At 37.4% G+C, this 22,599-nt stretch overlaps 1 protein-coding gene across 1 annotated transcript in view; it reads left to right on the top strand.

The window, feature by feature from the left end:
* Positions 1-22,599, top strand: part of prex2 (phosphatidylinositol-3,4,5-trisphosphate-dependent Rac exchange factor 2) — a gene marked incomplete at its 5' end in the record, with an annotated part of 77,604 nt that overhangs the window by 30,012 nt on the left and 24,993 nt on the right. The window contains 11 exons of the mRNA XM_015404435.1: positions 5,748-5,927; positions 7,335-7,429; positions 7,667-7,749; positions 8,277-8,367; positions 12,774-12,902; positions 14,791-14,832; positions 16,312-16,409; positions 16,518-16,664; positions 18,603-18,705; positions 18,910-19,053; positions 19,145-19,259. Of these exons, the coding sequence (XP_015259921.1) occupies positions 5,748-5,927; positions 7,335-7,429; positions 7,667-7,749; positions 8,277-8,367; positions 12,774-12,902; positions 14,791-14,832; positions 16,312-16,409; positions 16,518-16,664; positions 18,603-18,705; positions 18,910-19,053; positions 19,145-19,259 (1,227 nt within the window). The remainder of the gene's footprint in view (positions 1-5,747; positions 5,928-7,334; positions 7,430-7,666; positions 7,750-8,276; positions 8,368-12,773; positions 12,903-14,790; positions 14,833-16,311; positions 16,410-16,517; positions 16,665-18,602; positions 18,706-18,909; positions 19,054-19,144; positions 19,260-22,599) is intronic.

The raw sequence follows: 22,599 nt of genomic DNA, 5'->3' as shown, positions 1-22,599 counted from the left end.
GAGTACAACTTCAAAGCTGTCAAGATAAGGCAGACTAGCTAAGCTGGCAGGCTGGAAATGAACAGCAACATTCAGTGAAGGAAACTACAGATCAGCAGATACTGTTTGTCATGTACTTCAGAAGTCTTGCCTTTGTGGACCCTAAAATCAGATGTGATTGCAAAAATTTCCACCTTGAGCCCTCTACTAAAGTCAAACATGATGGGAATGCTTTTTATTACAATATTGCATTACCATACATTAAAATAGTGAATGTTTTGTGATTGTATGATGAGAAAATGTGGAAAAGTCAAATCTAACGATTTTCAGCTAGTACGGGACTGACTGAAAAAGAACATAAGAAGAAATCCGGTTCGACTCCTGAATAGCTCACCACTTGTAATACTACTCATACCTACATAATTCCTAATTAAGAAACCTTCCTAGATGGATGGTCAAAGAAAAAGTCAGGAATTGAGGTGGATGTGCATCATGCATTGCTAAAGCAAGTGAGATGATATAAATGAACCATTTAAAATATTTAAAAACAAGAAATTCTTCTTGTTTTATTCTCCAACCTAGTTATGTCAAAACATTTTCTAGCTTTAGATTAGAGTGTAGATGTTTGTAGTACTTATACTAAATATAACTAATTATTGCTCACTGAACGTTTTAAGTCATAATTAAATAAATCTTTGAAGTGTGTTAAAGTTCAGATGAAATTTTATTAGTTGAGAGAAAAAATCTCCCCCGAGCTTTCAATTGTTTTTTACAGCAGGCCATTGCCATGTTTATTTCTGTTATAAAATATTTTATTGGGCTCGCTGAGTCAGCTTTGGGGGGCGAGGCTTGAGTTATTTAAGGCCATAGAGAGACGCGTGTCATTAAAAATTAAAAACTTACGTTCATCTAACACAAAGAAGAGTTAAGTAACTTCATTTGAACTGTTTTGATCTCATTAATTGTATGAAAAAGAAAAAAAAACTTTTTATATAAACCAGTTTGCTCCATACTACTTGCTTTAACCTAAGCAGCCTTGGTGTTCTGTGACAAAGGTTGAAGAGGAAGCCTATTCGACTTCATTTGGGGGGTTTTCTTTCTTACCACAGCATGTGTTAAAAAGGGATTTTAAACCAGGCATGGGGTGTGTATTTGCTGTACATTCTGCTGTTTGTATTCAACATGTTTCCATGTTTGGTATAGATGCAGAGTTATTTGTTCTGCAGCACCTCCATTGAGCAATGAATCAAATTTCTACAAAGAAAAAGTAAGATGTTATTTAGAGCCAGGTCAACTCTATAAAACAGCATCCCTACTGCATACCTGCTCAGCAGTTTCTACTGCCCCACAGGCAGCTTCCTGATTGTCATGCCTGCTGTGAATCTTCAAATAATCATTTCATTGATTTAGTCATTGATAGTCCTGTCTTAATTTGGTGACTGAGATTAAAAGTTGCCTGATGAAACGAGCTGTCAGCTCACCTTGTAAATGATGAGCAGCGTCCTCAGCGGGGTTTTAATGTCTGAATCAGGATAAATTCTGTCATGCTCCTGTCACTGCCAATTAGAGCGCTGGCATCATCGCATGCTCCGAACAGCCATTAGGAGAAAAAAAAGCAAAGCAATAATGACCTTTACTGTGAGCTGTCTGCTCAACATGCAGGCTACAGAGCAGACGCTTGTTACGGGTAGCAGGGTGTAAGGATAGGCTTTTCACTGCAAGAACTCATTTGGCCTGTTGCTTGTTGCATTGTGGATTCATTGTTTTAACCTCTGCGGGATTGATGAACCTTCCTTAGAACTTCATTAGATTGGTTTGTATATTAGACCGTTGACCAGCAGGCCAAAGACCTTTACTAATACTGAACATGCTCCCGTTCTCCCACACATAAATATTCTTGTTTTTAACTCTCCAGAGGCATTTAGACACACAAACTCGGATTTTATTTTCACTTTCTTAGAGTCCTCCTTTGTTTAGGCTTGATGGGAAAATGAGAAGCTTAAGTGGCTATTTTATGTGTCATGTTGAGCGTATCCTTCCGTTTTAAAGGCCAAGAAAGGAAGTTTGCTGTAGATTCGCAGCAGGGGCATAAATATCCATATAATTTAAGGAAAGATATAACATTGGCTGAGTTTGGTGTTGCATAACTTCTTGGCAGACTTTCGAGGAATCCATTTTTAGGTGGAGATCTGTGACCTTTTGTCTCTGTGCCTCGGGGACGGGGTTACAGCTGCTGGAGGACGTGCTTGGTGATGTGCTTCTTATCAGAACTTCCTCCCTTGCTTTGGTGAATACAAAAACTCATAACCTTACCCTCTTATTTCCATAACTTTGTCTTTAATTTGTTCACCCGAAAGCCCCTCACAGTGATTTAAAGCCACAGAGTTTCTTTGAGGGAAGCCTAAAATATAGATACTATTAAAAATAGATAGATTTACTATTAAAGATGGATTTTAAAGCGGGTGGGTAAATTTAGGAGGACTTCCTGAAACAAGAAGTCATTTAAAAGTCATGCCTACTCAAGATGTTGCCTCCATTCTGTTCGATATTGAAGTCTGACACTTTAGACGCGTAATGAATTCTCTCTTTCATCAAAACGGTCTCTAAAAGAATAATTTAAATAGATTTGATGCTGCTTATTGACAATATAAAAAAGGTTACATTGGCTTGCTGTAGTGTGAACTCTATCGAAACACACACTGGTTTGCGTGGCAGACTTTAAATGAACTCCCAATAACATACTAGAGAAAAACAACAAACAAACAAAAAAAAAACAGTGCATAAAACTTGTAACCCAATAGCAGGTAGTAAACAGCTGGACCAAAGGAATTCTGCTGCTTTGCAGTATAAAGATGGTGATCTACACTAGATTAATAATTTAGCCTACAATTAGCTCTGCTGGCTTCCTTTTCTCTATCTGAGCAAGACAGAGAAAACAATTCACTTCAAAAGTCCTCTAAACATGTTAAAGATTTTTTTAACTACTGAAGAAATATGGAAATATTGTGTTGGGATTCAGGGTAATACCCTTCAGCAGAAACGGCTGATAAGTATTATAAAACTTATTTGACAATCTGTTTCCATCTCCTCTTTAGGGCATGTAATCAAGTCAAAAACTACCACAAAAGAGTATAAAAGCTTATTTCCCCATGATTCAGTCAGTCTATGCGAATTCTGCTCTTTCCATAAAGCTAATCTTCGATCATACTTCAAAATGGGCATAAAAAAACAGTGTGTTGTACAGATTTGAGGGTTGATGCATTGTGGTGTCAGAGGAACCATGCTGGTAAAAAAAATCAGAGCTGGATACTGCTAGGCTTATTTTTTCTTTTTCATCTCAAGTGATCTTTCTTTTTTTTGAGACTTATAGGGGTATTGGGTTTACCAAGCAAAGCTTTTAAATATCTCTGCTAGGTTTCTGAGCCCCTGCTTTTAGATAACAGTTCTCCTGATATTCTCCTTGCAACTAAATTTTGTATTTATCTTCAATATCCTGTTTGCCAATATAGCACTAAAAATTGATGTTCCACTGCCCAAACTGATTTGTCTTTACAAGTAGATTGTGGCTGTTACCATAAATTTACAGTTGTGGCTATTGTTTATTTCCCATCTTTGCTGGATGGGCCCTTGGCTGGTCCTTTGCTGGCCCCTTACAATTCCTTTTCAAACATCAATCTTTGTCCTAAACTATTATTAGGAAGCTTCATCCCCTGGTCAGAACCTGTAGTTCTGACCAGGGGATGAAGATTACCTCGGCAGATGGCCGCTCACACTGAGTCTTGTTCTGCTGGAGGTTTCTTCCTGTTTAAAGGGAGTTTTTCCTCTCCACTGTCGCTACAAGCATGCCTAGTGTGAGGGATTGCATTCGAGTCAATGAGTCGATGCAATCAACTGGTTTTCCATTGATAGAGGACTTTGAATCAATTTGACTGTATGATCTGGTGAACTGTAAAGTGCCTTGAGATGACATGTGTTGTGAATTGGTGCTATATAACTAAACTGCATTGAATTGAATTAGTTCAGTGAAAGGTTGGAGTCAGAGTAAAAAAATATGCAAGAGGGGGTCACTCCAATGGCTGAAAGTTGGAGGGGATTTTGTTGGGAGTTGTAGGGAAGTGGGCTGCCATCTGGCTGGCATTTGACTTGGAAGGGACATTTTGAATGGCTGCTACTGCATGTATGAAACTGTAATTTAAGCTACAGACTTGGGTGTTAATAATTTTTGTTTTGGATGGTCGTTTTAATGCATTGATATTAAAGTGAATTTTCTGTATATGTAACATCTTTACTCTTCAGCTGTAACTTTAGGCTGCATTTCCTGCCTGCCTTCCGTTTATAAATGTATGCAAGAGTCGATGCAAGAGTACCTAAATATAAATAATCTGATGCATCCCTGAATGTCATATATTTATTTTTCTTATTTTGATTTTAAATTTAAGAAATACATATGAAAAAAATCTCAGTTTTGACTAATACATAATACTTGCAAAAAAATAAATTTGTGTTTCATCTCTGTGAAATCATCAAGAAAACATTATTTTTTTCTACTTCCTGGAATATATATAAACAAAAATTGCATGACATAGATATTTTCACTAAGTTATATTATTTATTGATGGTTTTCATCATTAATGACAGACTTTAGGGTATATTTATTATACTTATCTGTCTTGTAGCTAAATGTGCCAAAGTAAGTTAAAGAACTTCCAGTAAGAGATTTGATGCAATAAGCCGCACGTTTGCTAACTTCATTCTCTCTGTTATAGTTTACCAGCTTTTTAAACCCGAGGCCACCATCACTGATCCATTTGTTGTTATTCTGCCACATTGCTTCCAAGTACATGCTCCACAGGCCGCGTACTGGCTTTAGTTCTTTAGTAATGAGCAGCCATTCACAGATCTAGGAGGGCCTCTCTATGGTGATGGAATGCCACTTTCCTTTTTAGGGGTATTGTGGTAAATCCTGGACTGAACCGTAATGAGGGCATCATCGCTGCCTTGTCGGCATACAAATGAATGGAAAGCAGGTCAGTGGGGGAGAGAGAAAGAGGGTAGAGTTGAGGAGATGGGAAGTTGAGCCTTGTTTGGCGGGTGTTAGGAAGCTATGTTCACTTTGATGAAGAACAGGCTATTGCGTCCCTTCTTTCACTTTGAAATGTCTCACAGGCCGATGGAATTACGCAATGGAAAATTTAAGCGAGCTTAAACTAAAACGAGTTTGAAATATAAACAGACATTGCGTGTCTGAATAAATGTGTGTGGGGGGAGATCAAAAAAGTACAAGACTAGCATTTATTGGGATATGGCTTTAAACGCCACCATGTGTTGTTGCAACTGTGAAAATATCCTCTCCGTCCCCTTCCTGCCCCTCTGATAGACATCTAACAGAACAGAATAAGAGTCAGTGGTAGTGGAGGCAAGGGAAGTGATATTTGCAGCGCCGTCACAGCCTGTTGATACAGCTGCACCTTACGAGATATTTGAGTCTCCGAATAGGACTGAGACTACTGAACATGTGATGTTTTTGTGCCAATGCCAAATTGAAACAGGGCTGGGTTTTGTTTGGCCACCACTGTAAGTTATTGGAGCCCATCCTTTGTGTGGGTTCTTCTGCATACTGTACATACTGTACTGCATCACCGGAAACATGTTGGCCTATTGTATGTGTTTTATTGTTTTAATCCTTCTATATTGATTGTGTTTTGCATAATTTGTCTTTTCTTTTTCTTATTTTCTAATCCATCCATCTATTCCTCTGCTTGCATCAGCCTGCTATCCTCCATCACATACCCTGCAGCGTCAGAGATGAGGCACCCAGAGAGCTACATATCCGCAGAGAGTGAAGGGGAGAAAGTGGAGAGGAATGGGAAGAAGGTGTGTTTTAATGTGACAGGAGACGAGCAGGAGGACTCTGGACATGACACTATCAGCAACAGAGACTCATACAGGTAAAACTAAAGTCACAAACCAAAGAGGGCTCTAAGTAACTTGTTCCCACACATATAATATATATTCAGCATTATTGATACTAAAACCCTAATGTTTTAAACATTTATTTGCAGCTATGCGTTTGGTAAATTTGTTTAAATCTGTATATTTTAAGCAACATTGACTAAAATCCATTTATATTCAACTATGTAAAATTAAAGAGGCTTTATAGTTTTCTCAGAAAGCTGCCACCTGTGGCCAAAACACAGAACTGCAGCACCCTCCTGTCCATTCTTGTAGCTCGCGCTGTTACTTAGCAAGGTTGATGTCACCTTAACATGGGCGCACTTGACGTCATATCCGGAGAACAGCATTGGGACTTCCGACTTTAAGTACATTCAGAACAAATAGGCCGCAGGCTAAAACATGCATTGGGGCTGAACTACCAAGGTGTCAGTTTGCTCATCAAACGATGATTTATTCATAAAAGGACAAATAAAAAAACTCCCAAAAAATGTCTCTTTATATTAAGATAATATGAGTAAAAATTAATTAGAGTAAGCAAAACTACTGGAGGAAATCTGAGATGAGTTAGATTAATCTAAACTAAGGTGAGGCTAATTAGATTCTGTTCAACTAGTTAAGCTGACTTTAGCTATGTTAAACTTTGCTAATCTAATGCGTTAACCTAAATTTATTAAGTTTGAGTTTGGTTAAGCTAAGATAACAAATTATGTTTTTAAATGAAGTTTAGCCAAACTGAGCAAGGCAATTTATTTTTATGCAACTTGGGTTGATGTGAGATGAAAACTAAGGTAAAGCTAAATTGCTTTAAGCTTAACTTAATTAAGCTAAAAATGACAGAACAGTTTAACATTTTTTGAGAAAAGTTATTCTGATATGAAATCATGACAAAAAAACTTGTATACCTTTTAACTGTGTTATAAATAAATCATAGTAAACTAAGCAATGATAAATTGTAGGATTGTCTGATTCTGTGTTGGCCTTTCCACAAAATAAAAATCTTGAACAGATATGTAAAGCTGGATCAAAAGAAAAAAAACAAGAAATGATGGAGAAACTAAAAAAATAGTACGACAAAACCTAAAAAAAATTATATCTTAGTTGAATTGTGAAATTTAAACAATAAAAATCTAACTTTTGAACAGGCACTCTATTTTCCCCCATATTAACACAGACTCTTCAGCAAACAGCATACACCCCGCTGAAAAGATACATAGTGGCAAACCAAATCTTATTATATTCTGAACAATGACAATGAAGCATCTTCTAAAAATCAGATTAACTGATATAAGCTCAGTTTATGTCTGTCCTAACCAAATTAAGCAGTTTTTTTTTTTATTAGACTCCATGTTGAACAATTTCAATAATAATTCCTGTTAAACTGTGTTCTGACTTTTCCTCAGTGACTGTAACAGCAACAGGAACTCCATTGCCTCCTTCAGCAGCCTCTGCAGCAGTCACTGCAGCTCCTACGCTCACAGTGATGACATGGACTCAGGTGCACAAATACAGAAGATTAATTGCACTCCCACAGGAGGGCGTAAAAAAGAGTTTATTTGCAACAGCTTGATTGGTAGCTAGTATTAGAATGTTGATAGATCTAAATTGCTCTTTCTTTTGTTCAGAAAAATAAGTGACAAAAAAGTACATTTCATTTACTTTATAGTAAAATAGTATTAATAAAGTTAAGGGGCTGATGCGATCCACATGGGAAGTTACATTTGCATTTTTGCAGGAGATGAGATGCCATCTAGTGTGTGGCTGTCCCATGACAAGGAAAGGAAACTACATGGCTTCTTAGAGCATCTGTTCAGCCAGGTGAGTCGAGTAAACATTGTAAAATGTGAAATCATCTGCAATCCTATTCCTACAGAAGAATTTTATTGCAGCCTAAAATATTTTCCTATTATCCTGCTGGTTGAAGGGAAGAACATTTCTGTGATGAATGTTTATCTTTTTATAAAGGGCAACTGTTTATTGAAACATTCGTTATTTTTGTAGCCCCAAGTAGGGAAGGTAGGACTAACTTGATATTTGCTGTAATTTGAACAACGATGGTCCATGAAGGTATTTACATCAGTAGTGAAATGAGAAAACAGAACAAGGCGTTGCTGCAAATTGTTGCTGCTTTCTCTTATTTGTTGTGAATTAGGCATTGTCCGCAGCTCTGTTTACACCTGCATCACAATCTGTTGGGGGGAGTGAAGGGCGGGTGTTAGTTATGCGTAGGCAGCTTTTTTGTTTTGTTTTGTTTTGTTTTTTGCTTTCCAGCACTAACTTTCCAATCTTGCCACAGTGGGAGACTATATCAAGTGTGCTATGTTTGACCTGTGTCCTTTCTTCAGGTGGACTCAATCACCAGCTTGCTGAGAGGAGCGGGGGTGGCTCGGGCTTTTGAGCAGACAAAATGCTTCACACCTGCAAGAGGACTACAAGGTAATATGATAAAAGTATTCAAACACTGTGTTACTTTACTTCTCCAGCTATGACTGGGACATCTGTTGACCTTTGAACTCTTCAATGTGGCATTTGCAGCACAATTTTTTTCTGGCAGTTGCTAAAATTTCAACTGCTCCTCCTGGGAGACTTATCCCCTGGTGTGGGCCTGAGTGGAGGGGATTCTAAAAGCCTCTCAGGGCCAGTATTGACCTAAAAGAAAGCATCGGTCTGCTATTTCCTCTTGGATCCTCAGATGTAGCTAAACACATGGAAAGAAGTGCTGTAGATGGATTCCAGACAATCAGATATAAATACTTATCCATTGCATTTCTACTCTATTATTTTGTTTTGAGTAGAAATACTGCACATTCATCACAAAGTAATTATATCTGCTGAAGTTTTTTTTTTTTTTTTTTTACATGTTATTACATTACAGTTTTACTTGTGCAATCTGTGATTTTAATTGGGTAGTCACATCTTGGCAAGTTAGTTATTGTGTCCTAATTGGATGATGGATTGATCTGTGAGATTTTCATAGCTGGGATTTTGTTTTGTAACTTTTCTTCAAGGTTCTCCACAACCTTATAACTGACCTGTCTGCTGTGTTTCATGGTCTTTGTTGACTAATATGAGTCTGATGAGAATGATACTATTTGCTTCATGTTTTATATACAGAAAGCAGAGAAAAATGGTTGTACAAATATAAATTTGTGGAAGGAAATGTGGAAGAAAAGGGCTAAATTTACCCTTATCGTTTCCTTCTGCCAATACAAACTAGCTGACAGCGTTCTTTCATCAACTGAGGAACTTTCTTCAGATGGCTCGACCCAGTTCTCAGATAAGAAACCAAAAGAAAGTGTGTGTGTGTGTGTGTGTGTGTGTGTGTGTGTGTGTGTGTGGTGTAAGCATCCTTCTCAGAGAGTCATTTATCTTCAAAAAGGAACAAAAGTCTGTCTTGTCTTGCGCTTGACTCCATCCCACCAGGCTAAATTCCCTACATAACAAAGTCTCTGTGTCCTCCAGCAGCTTTAATGCACAGCGGTGAGTACTTTATGCAAAACAGCAAACTACCCCGCTATTTTGTATGTTTTGGATAATTCAAGCCTCCAGACACCTTGGCCCATTTGGCACACCGTCTTCCTCCTCATCTCCATCTCTCTTCAAGCGAGTGCAGATATGCTTGAACTGAAAATAGAGCTGCTTCAGGAGGCATGTCAGAGCTTTAACATCGCTGATCCGTCCCAACGTCAGTAATGTGTGATTGATAATAAAACAAGTATGGTTATCTAACAAGTGAAGCATTCCTGCATTTGATTGCACATGCATATTTTCACTTTGACAGACCCATTATTGTTAGATCTTATTTTCTGTCACTCAAACTCTTGCAGGTCTTTTCAGATCCTTTAAAATTATGTGCATGTGATTAGCAGTGTAGTTTTTGACAGCCACCTTAGATTTAGTCTTAGTCTTCAGGACGAAAACTATTATTAGTCTTAGTCGCATTTTAGTCATTACTATATGTGTTAGTTTTATTTTAGTCTACTAAAACTTTAAAATGTTTCAGTCTAGTGTTAGTCAGTTTTATTGTCTAAAAAAAGTTTAACTTTAAAATTTCGAAGAAACCAGACTCTTTACTAGACTGACAGCTCTTGCCTAGATACTACAATTGCTGGGTATAGAATGCTACAGTTCATTATTGCTTTTGGGCAGAAAACCTTGATTTGTAGAATTTGAATAAGCATTTTTATGAATTAATGCCCTTTTTTTTATATAAAAAGCTGTGAAAATAGCAGCTCTAGTTCAACACATCACCATAGAACCTACATAATTGCCTTGTAATGCCATGGCAATCCAGGCCTAAATTGAATGAATATGCTAACTAAAATGTTTAAATATTTAAAGGAAACATAGAAAATGTTTTAATGACAATACAAGGAAACATTTACATCATATTTAAATAGATAGAAATAACAATAAGAAAGAAATATTCAAAAATCTACAGTATGTACCTTTTCATCTGGGTCTTTATCCAAAAATAAACAGAGTGCAATGAAATATTTTCTTTGGATATAATTTAGGGATTCCTTTCGGTAAAAATTAAAGAAACTATGTTTAGTTTATTAAGTAGCGGGAGCAGGAAGAGACATAGTGCTGAGAGCGAACCATCAGAGAGGAGCGTGAAGCGCAGACTCGGAGCTACACGCGTGCAAAGATGCACAAGCTAGAAGATCTGTCTGAGTTTGTCTGAGTGCAGTACCGGACCATTCCGGTTATTTTCTTCCCTGCTGCTGCTACCATGATCAATCTGTGGTCATGCAGAATGTGTGGCTCGTTTTTTGGACATTACGCTGACAGGAAAGGGGGAGAGACATGTGGCAAAGGACCACAGGTCGGATTCCAACCACGTCGAGGACTAAGGCCTCCTACATGGGTCGTGTGCGCTAACCACTGCGCCACCAAATTACGCCCTAAAACTATGCATTTTAAATGTCTGACAGCTAAATTTTATTTAGTCTCGGTTATGAAAAGAGTCATCAAAGATCCATGTTTAGCTCGTCAGTTTTCGTTATTGTCATAACAAAAAAGGAGTGTCAATGAAATAGTTTTGTCATCGTTGAAGAAAACAACACTGGTGATTAAAGATTTTTCCACTTATATATTTAGAATAGTCGTGACAGAAGGAAACTTTGAAGGGCTTATTTTTGTCACTCACAGCAGCCTTAGCATGGGGATCCCTTTATGGTGGTGGGTCAATCAGAAGCTGAACCAATGGATCAAAGGCCGAAGGGTTCACAGTTCAAAGCTGCGGCTCAGAACCAGTGTGGTATGGCTCGGCAGCTGATAGCGGCTCTTCGGAGAACAGCAATTGGGCCTGGCTGTACAGTGGGTAGACTACAACTGGAGAGTTTCTCATCTCCTTCAGCAGGCGGGTTCACAAAACACTTCTTACATCTTCGACATTTGATCCTCGTCATTGCAGGATTTTATTGTTTGCAACTTTTTTGTGTTTGTTTGTTTTGGAGTTTGCATCAGACTTGTGTTTGCAGCTCTTTTGGCGGTTAACTGCGTGCTTTCACTTGTCCGCCACCTAACAAGACATATAGAAGAGATGTCCAACCTGTGGAAGAAGTAGCCCTCTGGTCAGATGCCCAAAATGCAGCTTAGCCTATGACCAAAACACTAAAGTGGACAATCATGACAGCAAATCAACAAATCAGTTGTGATACTAGTATTTAGTAGTATTGCCTTCTGAGGGACAGTTATTATTGCAAGTGGCGTCTGCTGGAACACATTGTCTTTCAATCCAAGGGTTGTTGGTTCAAGACCTGTTTTAGCCTTCCTTTGCTACCAAGGTGACCAATTTGCATTGGTTTGCCCTTTTACCAATATAGACTGGGTAAAAACACTGCCTAATTAGATTGGTTGGTTTAATCAAAAGATTGGTTGGACACATAATAATAATATATTTTATTTAACAGTGCCTTTCTAGACACTGTAGGTCTCTTTACAGAAAATAAAAACGAAAATACAAATACAGAAACATAAAGGCAATTATAGGCAGGGACAAGAGCAAAGTATTCACAAATAAGCGAGCTGGAACAGATGGGTTTTGAGTCTGGTTTTGAATAAGTAGAGAGAGTCAATACTGCGGAGGTCAGGAGGGAGTGAGTGCCAGTGCTGGGGAGCAGAGCCGCTGAAGGCCCTGCTCCCCATGGTGACAAGTCGAGCTGGGGGTACAGTGAGGTGGATGGAGCAGGAGGATCTAAGGGAGCGGGAGGAGGTGGCAATGTGAAGGAGGTCAGACAGATATGGAGGAGCAAGGTTATGGATGGCTTTGAATGTATAAAGATGGATTTGAAATTTTATTCTAAATTGGACTGGGAGCCAATGGAGTTGCTGAAGGACAGGGGTAATATGATGAATAGAAGGGGTTCTGATAATAACATAACTTCCAACCCGATTAAAACCAAAAATTGTGATAGATTTTTCTATATTTGAATAAAAATTGCTATACTTTTCACCCTTCCTGGCTGATTAAAGGATAATGTAATCAGTTCATACAGGTGTGCTGCGGCAGAGATCCATCTAAAACATACAGGACAATGAGACTTAAGGGGCGATTTTGAAAACCACTGGTTTAGATCAAAGTGGCCCAGTAATAGTACCAATATATAAGAAAAAAATATATTCACAAAAGCTCCTCTTAAGCTCTTCATTGCTGAATGAAGAAACTTTTGTAGCATTTGTTTTTCGCTTTGGGTTTAGTCTGACAAAAGTTTGTATTTTGACTTGCTTTTCCTGAAGCTTTTGTGTCTTTTTAAAATTTCCCTTAGACCTGATAAACACTGAATAATCCACATCGAGTTTGGTCCATGTAATTAATCATGTGCATCATCCAACAGAGTTTCTGCAGGAGATGGAGCCTGGGGTAAACTGTGCCAAAAAGCTGCGCCTCCACATCAAGCAGGATCCATGGAACCTTCCCAACAGTGTTCAAAGTCTCACACAAACCATTTCTAAATATGTAGAAGGTAAGTGTCCACCTGAAAAGCTGTAAGCACCAAGACAATTATAAATCTACATGGTTTTAGCACTGTAGCTTATCAAATTTAGGCCTTATCTTCAAAGTTTTCAAGTAAGGGCTGCTAAGTTGCAATTGTCTTTTTTTGTACACACAAAAATTGGGCTTGTTATGAATGATCTGCATATAAAGTTTGCTGTGTGAATATTAAGATTTACAAACCAGTTTGGTTCCATCTGTTAAAGTTGCGTTTTCTAAAAGGCAGTTAAAGAGCGGCCATGAAGGAAAGATGAGGTTCAAAGCCATGGAGGTGGATTTATAGTAGTATTAGAAAAAAAATTAATAATGATAATGTAAAATACTATTTATAGTGCACCTCGTAGCCTGTCTCAAAGTGCTAAAAACTAAAATAAAAAATAAAACTAAATCAAACCACTCTTTTTGCACTGTTATGTTTTATCAAATCGAGGGAATAAGAATTTCTTGTTACAATAAATAAGAGCTGCACATTTATGCCACTTTTTTCTTTTCATATTCCTATACTGTTGTTACTTTTGGCAGTCGATATATGTTTACATGTGACCAGGATCACTCTCCGTCCTCTGGCATTGTACCAATGACACTGCAAAAAATAAAAAACTTAGTAAGTCAATTTTTCTCACAATAAGTGCAGGTAAGTGAGAAACTCTGAATAAGACAGTTATGAAAATGAGAAAAAAAAAATCAAAGTTCAGTCTCTTGTTTCAAGTGCATATTATCTAATTATCATATTTTAAGCGTAAAAACACTCTGTCTTTAGGCAGATTATTTTACTTTCCTACTCAAATTAAGGGTAGATACACTTATTTCAAGAAATGTATACACATTTCTAAATTATTGTTGCAGTGACAGATTTTTTTTACATTTCAGTTTGCACCTGAACTTTCATAAGTACTTAAAAAGACACTGAAACTGCTACTGTACCACAGTTAAGTTATACATTTAAGAAAATCAATTTGCAAGTGGTAAATGTTTACATTTGATATCCTCTATCCATGACTTTGGTCATTAGAATATAATCTGTATATTGATGAAGGCATACTTTGAGAAAAAAGGCTGCAAATGCTATTTGCTGAATTGCAAACATGAATCACTCTGCACATTCCCCAAACGTTTGTTCTACACTTACAAACACGTTTGCACCTATTTTAAGAGGCATAAACCCTGTGAAGATCAGTTCCTTGGTTTCAAAAAGAAATGAACCAACAGACCTGGCTTTAAATTTCATGTACTTCAATGCTGTTAACAGACTGTTTCATCAAGAGCTGCTCTGCTCACTTTAAAATGTAAACCTATACCCATCCTGGGACTCATAAACTGGATCCATTAAGCTGGAATTAAAAGATAGCTGAGAATTGTGTGAGATTCTTTAATTTTTGCCTAAAAAGAGAGTATTTATTGCCAGCAGGAGGGTTTTGTTTTTGTTGACTTGCTGACTGACTGCACACACAGGCACAATACCAAGCACTAACAGCCTGCCACTCGACACTCCTGGGAAGGGTGAGTGGGTCGCCACAACTGAGAAAACACAAACAGAGTTATTATTAATACATCTCACAAGGCTGGCATTTTCAACAGCGTGGCCTCCTGTTTTATAACCTGGAGTCATTACTGTAAACAAATATGGATCCATGCTGTTATCTTTGTTTCTGCAAGTTGTTTTCTTCTGGCCCTCCACATGTAAAATAAACAGGTGTTAATCTGGAACTGTGTTTTTCTGCATTAATTCATAGGGTCAAGGGGATCTAGACTAGTGGGCCTTTGAACTTTGCTCATACTGTTGAAGCTGTACACACTTTTCATGTTAGCCATTTAATTGCCTTTAAGTTCCCACTGATATGCTTTTATCCTGTTTTCAGAGGTGAAGACGCGACTGCTTCTGGTTCTGCTGCAGTATACAGGTCTGTACCACTGTCTTTGGGAAGGATGAAATTTTTGCTGCGTATTAACACAGAAATTAATTTTTCCATTGAATACAAACAGAATAGTAAAGTAGATGTATGTAATAAGTTGAAATGTTTACTTTTGGTATTTAGTTCAGTTGATAGTATATCTCTTGTATGAGTAGATTAATCCTTGAAGATATATATAGGATTGAGCTTCTCATCGACACTATGCAGCTCTGCAAAAACAAGGTTGAATTTGCTGGATAGCATCAAATGTCCACTGTTAAGCTTGGTGTAAAATGTGTGATGCTTTGGACCCCCTTTCTGAACAACCAGGACAGTTTAACCAAAAATCTTGCAGGCTCAGCCCAAAATACTAAAAATATGTGATAATTTGATCATTTTGCTAAACATTGATCCAAAACGTAAGGACACATTGACACAGTTGTGTCTGGTCTGTAAAAAGGGGTTCTAAAATGTACAGACAGTTGGCCTATATGTTCAAGCTAGGATTTATTTATTTATGTACTTTGATTATGTGGTTATGCTGCAGGGAGTTTTTTAAAGTCAATACCAATAGATATTGATCATGCTGCACTGTAGATTGTTTTATTATGTGTCTGTTTGTTTGTTTAAATCTAGCATAGTTATAATACTGATATTAATTATGAAGTACTGTAGCAGTGAAAATAAATTATACATTTTGATCCATCTGTGACTAAGGTTAATAAGACTTTGTATATGTCAGTACTGGGCAAAAAACAAGAGCAAAAAAAGCCTTAATGTGAACAAAGTAAAAACACATTACTTGGAATAAATAAGAATGTCTTTGATGTCTTTGTAAGGTTTTGGATATTGTATCAAAATTGTGAGACAGTTACTATAAGGCTTTTTTTTTTCTTAAAAAGATAACTGAATTGATATATTTGTGTTTTTTTTTTCATTGATAGTAGCCAATGCATTTACTGATTCAGTGCATACAGTACCTAAAGCTTTCTATAGATCTGTGTTTTATGCTGCAATGAAGAATGTCAGACACTGATAAGATTTATGCATTACCTTCTACTTACCTCTCATTAAGCAGACTGCAAGCGCTAAAAAATGTAGCATTTAATTAATTTTCTCACTATTTAACTTAAGAAAATGCAATAAAGCATCCAAACAGTCTTAGAAACCTTTGCTAAAAAAGTATAAAATCATTTCTCAGACATAAAACTACTAGTTATTTTTGCTTTATTTAGTCTTAGACAGTGTGTATCTCCCTGGATATAATGCAGGTCATTGATTTCACCTTTTTCAAGATAATTTCTAGTAAAATGTTTATGCTTGGTAACATCAAACTATTTAAGATGGTCTAAAGCATCCTTATTTGTAATTTCCTATTAGTGATTTTTTCATCTTAGTTCTGTTTTCAGTTCACCTCTCCCTGCCTACAGCTCAGTCCTTTTTTTCCTTTTATAATGTATTTTCCTTTACTGTCTCCCATTTCTGTAGATTCAGAGATCCAGCTGCGTCGTGATATGGTGCTCTCTCAGTCTTTGGTTGCTGCGGTTTGTGCTTTCTCAGAGCACCTGCTGGCTGTCCTGAACCAGGTCTGTTATACTGAAAATAAATCTTTCAGTATTAAGACAAGTTTTACTCATGTTGCCCTGAGTAACTGAATTATTTATGGCCTCATTTTTTATTATTTTTTTTGCCAGTTCAACAATGTAGGAATAGAACTGGACCAGGACTTTCCAGATCCTCAGGAGCTCCAGGAAACGCAGGAGGCCAGCCGTCGGTGGCTGGAGCAGATAGCCAGCGCTGGCCTGCTGCTTCACTTCCAGTCGCTCCTGTCTCCCAATCTGGTAAGCTGTCGTTAACAGCAGCTAAGGAGTCCGATTGTATAGATATAATGATTTATGTTATCTGCCAGCAACAATAAGGTCTATGTATCACATTCAAGTTCATATATCCTCTCTATGCCTCATGCAACACCTCATAAAACTAGATTGCATGAATTATTTCACACCTAATCAGTTGATTTTTTTTTTTTGTTAGGCTTCCTTGATACTCATTAAGCGTTTAACAGAATTTCTGTTTACTTTCTGAAAAACAATTGTTGGTGCCTAGCGATATATAGAAACTAAAAAAGATAATTTATATTTAATTGCTAAACAGTTTTCCCTGTCTAGAATTAAATCTACAAGCAACAAAGAAAAAAAAAAACACCAGAAAAGAAACTAATAATAAATGCACTTAATGTCCTGATTTAAATCTTAGTAAGCCTTACACCTACCTGCAGGATTTCTTAGGCATTGATCATAAGAATGTAAACAATGAGATCTCCAACCTCTATTAGATGTCTCTGCTCCAGCACACCTTAGTCAAACTATGAGCCATTATCAGGAGTCTGCATACTTCTGCTGTATTCTGAGCAGTTTTAAGCTCCCTTTCTAACCTTTTGGTTTTAGATCATGTGAATTTTAAACGTTGAAAGAAAAATGCACACCAATATGAAGTGACCAGTAAATGGATTTTCCAACGCATCACTTGGTAGCTGGATACGCTTTCTGATGTGCTTCTTGTTTTGTGAAATAGTCCTGTAGAAGCAAAAGGGCCTTAATCCTTCACTGCCGACATGTACAGCTCTCTGTATGGGGTCAACGGGGACAGGAAGAAACAGAAAGGAGGGTGAAAGAGACTTTTAATTAGGAAAACAAGAGGGCCTGCTGCCGTGACCAGAAGCAGATGTGTGCTTGTTTTTGCCTGATGAGCGGACACTAAAGAGGAAGCTCGTAGTCCCCTTCATTTGGAGATGTAAACAAATGCAAACAAGCCAAAACAAACATGGGACAGAAAAAAATATCTGTAAACAGCTATTTCTACCCTAAAGCCTTTACAAATTTTTGATAGTTGCTAATTAAGCCAGACGTTCTTAAAATCTTTAACTTCTGCTTAATTCACTGTATCAGGAAATCTTTCGGACCTTTTCTTTTTTTTATAGAATTTTCCTGCTTTTAAAAGTTGGCTTTACTCAGCCCTTATATCAGAGCCATAATGAGGCTCTAGTGCTTTCATTCTGGAAAAAAAGAGATTTAGAGATGAAATAAGGTTGGGCAATATGTAACAATTTTCAAACAAATATTCGTCAATCCAACAAATGGCAATGGACGATATATTTCCTAGCGTATCTTTTGCACCGCTGTAATATTGTTAAACACCTGCGCTCGCTGCTAAAACCCAATAGATTTTTTAAATTCATTATTTTTTTGTTTATCTGAATGTGCAAAATCAAGCAGACTAAAAGATTGTTTTTTTGCTGTTAGTTTTCTTCGATAGAAAGCGCACATCTTCACTGCAGGACAGATTTTTCCTTTTCTGTTTTTTTTTTTTTTTTTTGTTCTTTAATTTAGTATTTTTGTGTTAGAATCAAATCCATAACAGATGGAGCAGTTTGTAAACATACACACACTAAAAAACAGCTCGTCTGGTTTGGTTTGGCTCTTTCTGTCTCAAGTTTAAGTAGATAAAATCGCTGCTGCACGGTGGAACTGGGGGCTGTGTCTTAACCTGTACGTCCCAAAAAAGAAACAAAAATAGCTCTTAAAAATAAATCTTTGAAGGGCTGAGTCTATTGCCGATGGTCGATAGATTTATCCAATCGACCAACCTTAATATGAAACTGATATTTACAGACCATGTTTTTGAAGAACGTTCTATTGCATTTGCCAGATGATACTTTAGGCTTGATAAGGGACTCCTGTAAAAGAATAATTCAGTTGTAAAAATGTCTTCCTCTTCAGACTGATGAACAGGCCATGCTGGAGGACACTCAGGTGGCATTGATTGATCTGGAGAAGGTCACCTTCTACTTCCAACAATTTGAGGGCGAACCAATGGTTGCAAGTATGCAGCATTTTAACATACTACAGACAAGCATTTTTATATATATATATATATATATATATATATATATATATATATATATATATATATATATATATATATATATATATATATATTAAAGCTTGTTATGTCTTTAGAGGATACATGTAGTGTTTGCTGTTCTTATTAACCCCTAACGTTTCTTTTTTTTGTGCCTTCTCTCAGATATGCCCATCTCCTACCAGGTGGAAGGCACTCGGCAGGCCCTGAAGGTCTATTTCTACCTGGAGAGTTACTACTTCACACATTTGCCTTACAGGCTAAAAAATGGAGGCGGTGTTAAAATCTACCCTGTCCTCTTTACACAAGGTAGAGTAAAAGGATTCTGATTTAGGAAAAGACCAAAGGCTGTTTGACAGAATATCAGAAACGGTGAATAACGCTGTGTTTTTCTGTTTAGCCCTGGAGAGCATGGAGGGATATTACTACAGAGACAATGTGTCAGTGGAGGAATATCAGGCCCAAATTAATGCTGCCTCTTTAGAGAAGGTCAAGCAGTACAACAAGAGACTCGGGTAAAGTATAACAGACACACACTGATAGTTATTGCTCCTCTCCTGTTGCCTGATGAAGCTGAGTTTTTCAAATGGGGTATAAATCAAGATGTCCTTCCTTTTCGGTGGGGTTGACTGTCAGAACTCAGCAGCAGCTGCACCTAAAGGTGATTGGCTGAGAGGAGCACAGCTGGGCATGTCTTGCAATTGGCCGTAAACATACACCCAGCAGGGGCGGCAGTAGCTGGATGAGAAGGCACAGCATGCCACCAGGTTTGGTGCAGAGTCTCTGTGCAGCTGTTGTACTCAGTCACTTTACACCCCACTGCTCCTCCGCACACTGCAGACTCCCCGTGATTGGCCAGGTGGGATAAAAAAAAAATAAAAAAAAGACATGGGAGGAGGAACTTTAATTTGTTTAACTTCCTGGGCTGTATGAGGTGGGGGGGTTCACTCTGAGGCAGAGAGACAAATGTCAGGGAGCTATCTCAGTTTCATCAAATGTGACTTTCTTTTTAAGCTGACTTCCCTTAATGAGGAGCTGAGAGGGGGACCAGTGGTCTCCAGTTTAACATTTACTGCAGCTTTTTCGGGTAATTAAAATGAAAAGCACAGTCCCACTTATAACAGGGCACATCATTGCAGTCTCTTTTGTTTTTTAAGATTTATAGTTAGGGCAGCTGCTGTGTAATCAGTGCCATCTCAGCATAGATTAATATGGATTCATTAGAATTTATTTTCGTTAAAATTAATAGCTTATTTGTTATGGTTAAGATAGATAACTGGATTTCCCAGAGCATACTTGTTAAAAGCAAAACAAATCTTGCATATTGAATTATATTTTTGTGCAACAATACTATATACCAGCTTTTTTAAATCATTTTCTTCTATCGTTAGTTTTATGGGACTTTACATTTTACAGCTTTTTCAGACCACACATGTTGATCTAGTATCAGAAATCATTGTATATTATTCTGCTGGGTAAAACTGGGTTTTAATTCTTTAAAAACAAGAAAAAATGATTGTGGAGTTAACATTCTAAGGCATTTAAAGCCTCCTATATAAGGAAATATAATAGTTAGTGGTACTAACTGTTAATTAGTCTTCTGTGTTCATTTCATTCTTTCTACAAGTCCCCAGTTGCTTCACAAAACCAGAAAGCTACCTGCTATAAACATGAATACATATTTACACATGAATAAGTACCTATAGAGGCAAACATATATAGTAGATCCATTCATGTGTGCTGGCATGTGCAATCCCGAAATGCCATGGCTTGTTTATCATTTAACAATCTAGCAGTGCTCTGTTTAAACATATAAAACATATTCAAACTTTTAAAAGTAAGATTTCATTTATTTGTAAAGTCCAGATGTTGTTGCAAATCTTATGTGGGAAATCTAACAGGCTTTTAATACTCTTCCCTCATTTGACCGTGATGCAGACTGGTGCACCAGGATGCAGATTCAGAGGGAGGGATCAGTAACAATCAGCAAAGTCCGTCATTTAATGCTGCCGACATGTTCCCAATGTAATTCGACTTTTAATTTCACGTTACAAATGATGTTCAATTTATGATGTTGCATCTGCATGTTTATCTAAGTTTAAAAAGCAATTTCTATTGCTGAAGAAATACATTTTAATTTCGGATCTAACTAAAACTGCTATGTTTTTTTTTTTTCAAATGCTATTAACTCATGGAACAAAATTAAAGTAAGTTTAAAAGTAAAATTTGACACACTTAAAGTTTAATCCATTTTGTATAATTTAATAGTTTGTTTACAGTAGTTTGGCTAGTCTCTTGGCTTTGAAGCCTGACCTGGGATCTCTAGCCCCACCAAGTAGGAAGTCACTATTGTCCACAGTGTAAAACTTAAGGTAAATCCACTACCTAGATTTAAGCTTTGACCAATAGGGTGGCATTTTAGCTAGTATTATCAATATTGAATGATAAACAAAAAAAATACAAACCAACTTTGCATAATTTCAGCTGATGGAGTAAACCAAGACTACAGGCCACCTGAGGTGGTGCAACATTACACAGATACGAAGTGGCAAGAGCAAACTGACCAACTCTCTGTTATAGAACACCTCCTTTCTGTTCTGAGACTTCCACTAGGAGCACTTTATTTAAATACGTAGTGTTGTCCAGACAACTTGGTAGCACTAAGCTTGGTGCTTTATTTGCATTGTTGGTCTCCCCTCATCCATCCATTTTCCGCCACGCTTATCCCAAGTGGGGTTGCGAGGGGTGCTTTTGCTTATCTCCAGGCATCTACTCTTCATGTTAAGTTTTTTTTGTGTGTTTTTTTTTTATATTTGTACTTCAGGTCAACACCAAACTCTATCCTGGTGATAAATCCAATAAATAGCTGGAATCTGTCTTTAGTTTGTGATTTAGTGTCTATATTGCTAGTTCCTGTATAAATTCACCTGCAATGACAAAAGAAATAAAATAAATTGACAGCCAGGGCTCCAGCAGTAAAACTGAGTAGATGATTCTAACCAGACCTAGGAGAGTGTAGTGGGGAGCCTAAAGGGTGCCACTGTAGGTAAAGAGGCACACTGGCTGTTTCCCACAGCGCTGCTGGTTTCAGCTAAATGTGCTGCAGCATAGAGTTGTTTAGGTCCTCTCTGCTCCCCCGTCTCGTTCACTATTTGCAAAGGATGTTATAGTAGGGCGGGTGTTTATCGAGGCAGCAAAAGAACTGATTTCCTGTCCTCCTTAGGATTGACTTCCTTAATGCATCAGTCAGTCATGTATTAATTTACAAAAATAACAAACAGAATAACAAATATCCGGGGCGCACAAACCACAACTAAACGACAGCGTAATTTGATTTTGTATTAATCGATTTCCGTGTTTTTGATTTTTTTGTTTTTTTTGTTTTACCTGTCCTAATGCAAAAATATCAAAGTGAAGAAAGATAATCTGTATGTTTGTTTAAAATGGGCAAAAAATGAAAAATTGTGACAGATAGGACAAAAACGTAGATGTAATTGTTGGCATCAGCTTAAGCTCATTTTCAGCAGTGATAGGGAGGGAGGCTGGTCACAGGCTGTACACGTTGCCAGTAACCCAGACACACACCGGGCAAACACACTCAAGGGAAAGTTAGAGATACTGTTTGATCTAACAGTCAATTTTGTGAAATGAGGAATGAAGCTTGGATGATCCATCCACAGGGATGACACATAAACTGGCATGTTTTAAACCATTATTGGGTACTAAATAAGACCTCCTTCCTGCAAGCCAATAAGGCTACCAACTTTGCCACCATGTTTGAGCTTTTTAGACAGAATTTACAGGTGCTGGTCATAAAATTAGAATATCATGAAAAAGTAGATTGATTTCAGTAAT

Source organism: Cyprinodon variegatus, unplaced genomic scaffold (assembly GCF_000732505.1).
Source record: "Cyprinodon variegatus isolate N-32 unplaced genomic scaffold, C_variegatus-1.0 Scaffold1741, whole genome shotgun sequence".
Classification (NCBI taxonomy): Eukaryota; Metazoa; Chordata; class Actinopteri; order Cyprinodontiformes; family Cyprinodontidae; genus Cyprinodon; species Cyprinodon variegatus.
The sequence above is the reverse complement of the archived record's forward strand: the minus strand, read 5'-3'. Positions and strand labels throughout refer to the sequence as shown.